Genomic DNA, 6,096 nt, shown 5'->3' on the forward strand with positions numbered 1-6,096 from the left:
TTTCAGAAATTAGAAAAAAAAGAGTTGGTTTATTTCCTTTATTCCTGATCTTCCCGAACTACGCACGATCTGATTCATGTTCCCACATGATACGTAGGCAACCCATATCAGGTTCGATCGACCAAAAAAATAAAATAAAAATGATGATGATAATAAGGACCGACTGAGTCCATTCTAACGTGTCTCTTATTTTGAATCATAGAAAAAGTTTGAGGTGGTCGGTTTGTGGTAAGCTGGCAACACAAGATCCAAGGAAAAAATGCCATTGACAACTGGCATCGAAGCTGTTACAAGTGCTCAAAAGACTCAGGTTCAACAAGAGTCTACTGTGGTTGAGGAAAATAGAGTACTGAAGCAGCAAATGACTGAAATGTGTCAAGCATGGGCCAATGGCCAAGGACCGCCTTTTTCTATTCATGGTTTCCCAGAGTTCACATCCATTTCGACTACTACCATTCCGGTCTCATTGCATGATCAATCTTATCCACCTGGGTTGAGTCTTTATCCCAATTGTATGACTACAGCTGGAACTTCTGTTGCGCGCTCCCAAAGTGTGCCATTGACAACCAATCAGACAACCACTACTGTTATGCCCGTCTTCACCTTCCCACAGCCGACAGTGATACAAAAGAAAACTCATGAGTCACAATTTGCTACCCAGCAAGAACAGTACCATTCTCCTGAGTACCACTCATACCTATTTGATCTTCCTACAAAAATTGAGAAGCCTGCCCAAAAGATGGCACAAGAAGAAATGACCCAAAGAATAAAAAGCTTAGAACAATAGTTGAAAAACATGCAAGGGTTGGAAGGTCAGAAGAGTATTGCCTTCAAGGATCTATGTATGTTCCCCAATGTTCGTTTGCCACTTGGTTTCAAGATCCCAAAATTTAAAAAGTATGATGGACACGGCAACCCCATAGCTCACTTGAAAAGTATTGCAATCAGCTAAGAGGCGTTGGAAGAAATAAAGAATTACTAATGGCTTATTTTGGGGAAAGCCTGACAGGGGTAGCCTCTGAATGGTTTATGGATCAAGAAACCTCTCACTGGCATGTCTGGGATGACATGGCCCAGGCCTTTGTCAAACAGTTCCAATACAACATCGATATCACCCCAGACCGCAATTCCCTTTCAAACCTGAAAAAGAAACCAACTGAAAGTTTCAGGGCATATGCCATTAAATGGAGAGAGCAAGCGGCTAGAGTTAAGCCACCCATGGATGAGCACGAGTTAATCACTGTCTTCCTTCAGGCTCAAGAGCCAGATTATTTTCAAAACATGATGTCCGCAGTGGGCAAATCCTTCTCGGAAGCAATCAAAATTGGGGAAATGGTTGAGAATGGCCTTAAGACAGGCAAAATTATAAGTCAAGCAGTTCTCAAAGCTGCAACTCAGGCTGTCCAGATTGAATCCGATAATTTTAGTGACACGAATGAGAAGGATGGAGAAACCATGATGACAATATGGTCGAGAAGAGGTCCTAGGAGAATATCTCGAAGGTATGAGCAGCCTCATCAGGTTTCCGATGATTCCCCTGAGCACTACTATCCACCTCAGAACCCACAATACTCTATTGCTCCACTTCAGTATATTGTCCAGCCACCAAGACACCCCAGAAGGCGAGTACCAGCACCACAAAATTTCCACCAGCTTCCACAAAATTTTCAAGTGCCCTATAACCCACATCCAAGCCAGGGGTATAAAGGGGAACAAAGGTTGAAAGATAATTTTACACCAATAGGAGAGTCCTATGCAAGTATGTTTGAGAAATTAAAGCATTATGATATGATTGCACCTATTCCTCCAAATTATGTGGACCCACGTGCAAGAAGCTTTGATCATTCTAAAAGGTGTGAATACCATTCCAATGCCCAGGGGCACAATGTTGAAAGTTGTCGGGATTTGAAAAGAGAAATAGAAAGGATGATCCAGGAAAAACTGATTGTGATCCAAGATAATGACACCCAGAATATCACACAGAATCCTTTACATGCACATGATGATGCACACTTTGTAGGGATGATGTGTGGTGACATGGAGTATGAGAATCCTCTTGGGAACTTGCCGACTGAAATTGGAGAAGGCCATGGTGATTTTGATGAGCAAATTTGTGGCTAAATGTCAAGCTTAGCAATTGAAAAGTCATTCCCTCATCACTAGGAAGGAATCTTGGTAGCTTGTTTTGATATTTTTTTCTATTATCTGGGTTATTCCAGGGTGTGATCCAGATTTTATTTATTTTATTGAGTCAAACCCTTTTATCTCTCTATTTTATTTGTGTGAGTCCTCTCTGTTCGTTTTGTTGCTATTTTTATTAGCCGGGTTATTTTAGGGTCGTAACTCGGATTTCAGTTTGTTTGTCTTATTGTCAAATCCTTCTATCCGTTATTCAATAAAATACAGTTTGTCCTTGTTTCATTCTATGCTTAGTTCTTTCGCCACTAGTTCTAGTGACATGACATGCATGCGGAACTTTTGGCCAGATCTTAGAAAATTGATTTAATATTGAATCGGATAATCGAAAAAAAAAAAGATATTTTTTTTTAGGATGAACAAAGAGTCGAAACACTTTGGAATTAAGCTCGAGTAAGTTTTACCTTCAAATCATTGTGAAGATCGGGTTTGGGAAAGAATCAATTGAAGTTTGTTGGAAAGTTTGACATTAAGGGATGGAAAGTGTCTTTCGACCACGACAAACCAAGAAGACAAATATGGTCATCAATGTTATGACCGCAAAAGATAATATGTTTGGCGTTCTCGAGGCTGGGAGGCCCTTTTTGTGCTACCTAAACACTTTATACCCATTGTTACCCCTTTTGAGCCTGTGTTATTTTCTTCGACCACCCTCTTTTGGAATCAAGTTTAGAGTTAAAAGTCCAAAAAAAAATGAAAAAAAGTCCATGCCCAAAGAGTACGAACTGGGGCAACTCTTAGAAAGTACAAGTAAAAAAAAAAAGCATAAGAAAGGAACAGTCAAAGGTCCATGCCCCCAGAAAATAAAAGACTGGGGCAACTTGTTTTGAAAAAAAAAGAGAAAAGAAAAGGAAAAAAAAGACAAAAAAAAAAAAAGAAAGATGAAAAAAAAAATAGTTAGGACAGATGTTTGAACTACGTTAGACCTGATTCCTTTAAAAAGGGATACGTAGGCAGCCTTACACGGTTCGGTCCAACCAAATAAGAATTCAAAAAAAAAAAATCCAAACATCCCCAATATCTGAAACTGGGGCAATGATTTTATTTCACTTTTGAAAGAGTCGATTCCAAGAGTTGTAAGTGTACAACCCATCATATTGAGTCTACTTAGAGCCTCCATGCCGACCCATCTTTCCAACCCTATCCAAAACCTTCCAAATAAAGACCTCCCTATATGCCTTCAAGAATGCCAAGAGATGCGTGCAAAAAGCAGCAGTTGTCACGCGACATAGAACATTGTCAAGTTGCTCACACAAGAAAGCAAAAGAAAAAGAAAAAGAGAAGAAAAATGAGAGAGTTTTACTAGTGAAAACCCTCACAGGCACTGTAAGGCGACGGTAAGCAGAGATGAATAAAGAAGAGAGACTGGTTGGTGAAAATTCCTCGGGGCACTATTAGTCAATAGTGAGTCGTAAAGCTGATGCAAAGGATTGGCACGAACAAACCCGACTTCAAAGGTCATAAGAATGGTAAAAGGGAAGATTGGATCAGTTTGATAGATCAGGCCGTTAAGTCCAAAATGCATGTCATGATCATTAAGGCTAGTTACCCCAAAATAAAAAAATAAAAAAAAATAATTAAAAAAAACTCTTCCTTCTGTCCTTCTGACAGGGGCATTTCTTGTTAATACTTGTTTCTTTGCATCATTGTGTCCTTCACTCTGAGTCAGTCCTTGTCAAAACAAGCAAGAAAAGATTTCAAAATCTGCTACCAACTTTTCAGTTGCACAAAGTAAACTCGTGCAATACGAAGGTTTCCCCCAAAAGACTATTGTCAGCCTATTTGGCTAAAGTAAGCAAAGATAACCTCAAGGTTAATCAGGGATTCCGTGTAGTACCGAACAAGGACTATGAAGTGGCACATTGTACAAAAGATACTTACCAGTTGTGATTCTCCCTGAGAGACGAAATTGCTCCAAAAGCAAAAGCCATTTAAGATATCTGAAAAGGTTATCCAAGAAAAGAAATCTCTTTTTTTGAGATAAGGCTGATTGAGCCACAAAACACAAATGGCATTGGGAGCGAAACAATCAGGGTTGATACAGAAAGTAAAGGTCCCTTATAAGGAACAACAGAGTCTCCCAACAGTGCAGCCAACTACCAATGCAGTCAGTCTTCCAAAAGTTGGATGATTACAAAGTCAAGCCACCCAAGACTCAAGGCCGCAAACCGACCACCACTTTTAAAACTGACGAAATTTTCTTTGTTTGAAACAGGAACAAAGCAGTGCAAGGAATTTGGGTTTCCAAAAAAAAAAAAAAGAAGAAAGGAAAGAAAAAGAAAAAAGAAGAGAAGAGCCGACAAAAGGGAAGTTTCTCAAATCTTTGCCTTTATTTGTCTTGCTAGTGTGCATAAAATATTGCCATTGCTCTTCACATTTTTCCTCCTAGGATAAAACGTCCTAGTCTGATGGATTTTCTCCCAATAAAAATCTTAGTCTGATGAATTTTTCTCCTAAGATAGAAAACCTAGTCCGATGAATTTTCTCCTAGGATAAACGTCTTAGTCTGATGAATCTTTCTCCTAAGATAGAAAACCTAGTCTGATGAACTTTCTCCTAGGATAGAATTCTTAGTCTGATGAATCTTTCTCCTAAGATAATAAAAAAGAGACCTAGTCTGATGAACTTTCTCCTAAGATAAACGTCTTAGTCTGATGAATCATTCTCCTAAGATAGAAAACCTAGTCTGATGAATTTTCTCCTAGGATAAACGTCTTAGTCTGATGAATCTTTCTCCTAAGATAGAAAACCTAGTCTGATGAACTTTCTCCTAGGATAGAATTCTTAGTCTGATGAATCTTTCTCCTAAGATAATAAAAAAGAGACCTAGTCTGATGAATTTTTTCTCCTAAGTAGAAAACCTAGTCTGATAAATTTTCTCCTAAGATAACAAAAAAGGACCTAGTCTGATGAACTTTCTCCTAGGATCGAGATCTTAGTCTGATGAATCTTTCTCCTAAGATAACAAACCTAGTCTGATGAACTTTCTCCTAGGATAGAAATCTTAATCTGATGAATCTTTCTCCTAAGATACCAAAAAATGACCTAGTCTGATGAATTTTCTCCTAGGATAATAAGTTTAAAAAAAGGGAAGTCTGAAAAAAAAAAACAAAGGTCAATTTTTAGTTTTCTTAAGTTATCAATCTTTAGTTTTCTTGAAATCAGGGGTCCCGCCTGGAGAATAGGGTCAGTTTTTAGTTTAGTCAAGCTTAGTTTATAGTTTTTCGCAAGCTCAATCTCAAATTTAGGAGACGCACTTCCTAGTTTGAGTTTTTTCAGATCTTTATTTCTTTAGGAGACGCATATCCTAGTCGAGTCTTCAATTTTACTCCCATCATTGCATCATTCATCAATAGCATAGGTGATTTATAGTTCTGCTAACAACTCACAAATCTTCCTAGTGCAAACTGGGGCAGAAAAGTTTCTTTTGTTTTGTCTATTTTGTTGTAGTATCAGGCGCCCACCTGGAGAATGAGGGAATTCATTTCAAGTTTAAGTCATCAGGCGCCCGCCTGGAGAATGAGGGAATTCATTTCTGTTTTAAGTCAGCACAGGCGCCCACCTGGAGAATGAGGGAATTTATTTCGAGTTTTAAGTCATCAGGCGCCCACCTGGAGAACGAGGGAAGTCATTTAAGAATTCAATTCAAGTTAGAAGTAGCAGAAGCTCACCTCAAGAATGCGAGTTGACAGTACGGGATGACCAAAGGAAGAAGTCTCAATCCAGAATTTAAAAAAAAAAAGAAAAAAAAAAGAAGTCAATTCAAAATACAGAAGCAGATGAAAAGATATGGGCTGCTCAAGACATGACTGAAGTCGTAAGGTTTGCATGCCTCGTCTTGATCCGAAGAAGCTGAAGAAATGAATCTGCACCTGCAGCTAGCAAGCATCAAGGTTCAAA

General features: G+C 38.7%; 1 protein-coding gene across 1 annotated transcript; it reads left to right on the forward strand.

The window, feature by feature from the left end:
- Window positions 1-279: 279 nt before the first annotated feature.
- LOC138900538 (uncharacterized) lies at window positions 280-4,945 on the forward strand. Its single transcript, XM_070187529.1, has 2 exons — window positions 280-4,811; window positions 4,847-4,945. Exon 1 carries the CDS (start codon window positions 982-984, stop codon window positions 2,119-2,121), a length of 1,140 nt encoding a protein of 379 aa, XP_070043630.1. The 5' UTR covers window positions 280-981; the 3' UTR covers window positions 2,122-4,811; window positions 4,847-4,945.
- The last annotated feature ends 1,151 nt before the right edge of the window (window positions 4,946-6,096 follow it).

Source organism: Nicotiana tomentosiformis, chromosome 10 (genome assembly GCF_000390325.3).
Source record: "Nicotiana tomentosiformis chromosome 10, ASM39032v3, whole genome shotgun sequence".
NCBI lineage: Eukaryota > Viridiplantae > Streptophyta > Magnoliopsida > Solanales > Solanaceae > Nicotiana > Nicotiana tomentosiformis.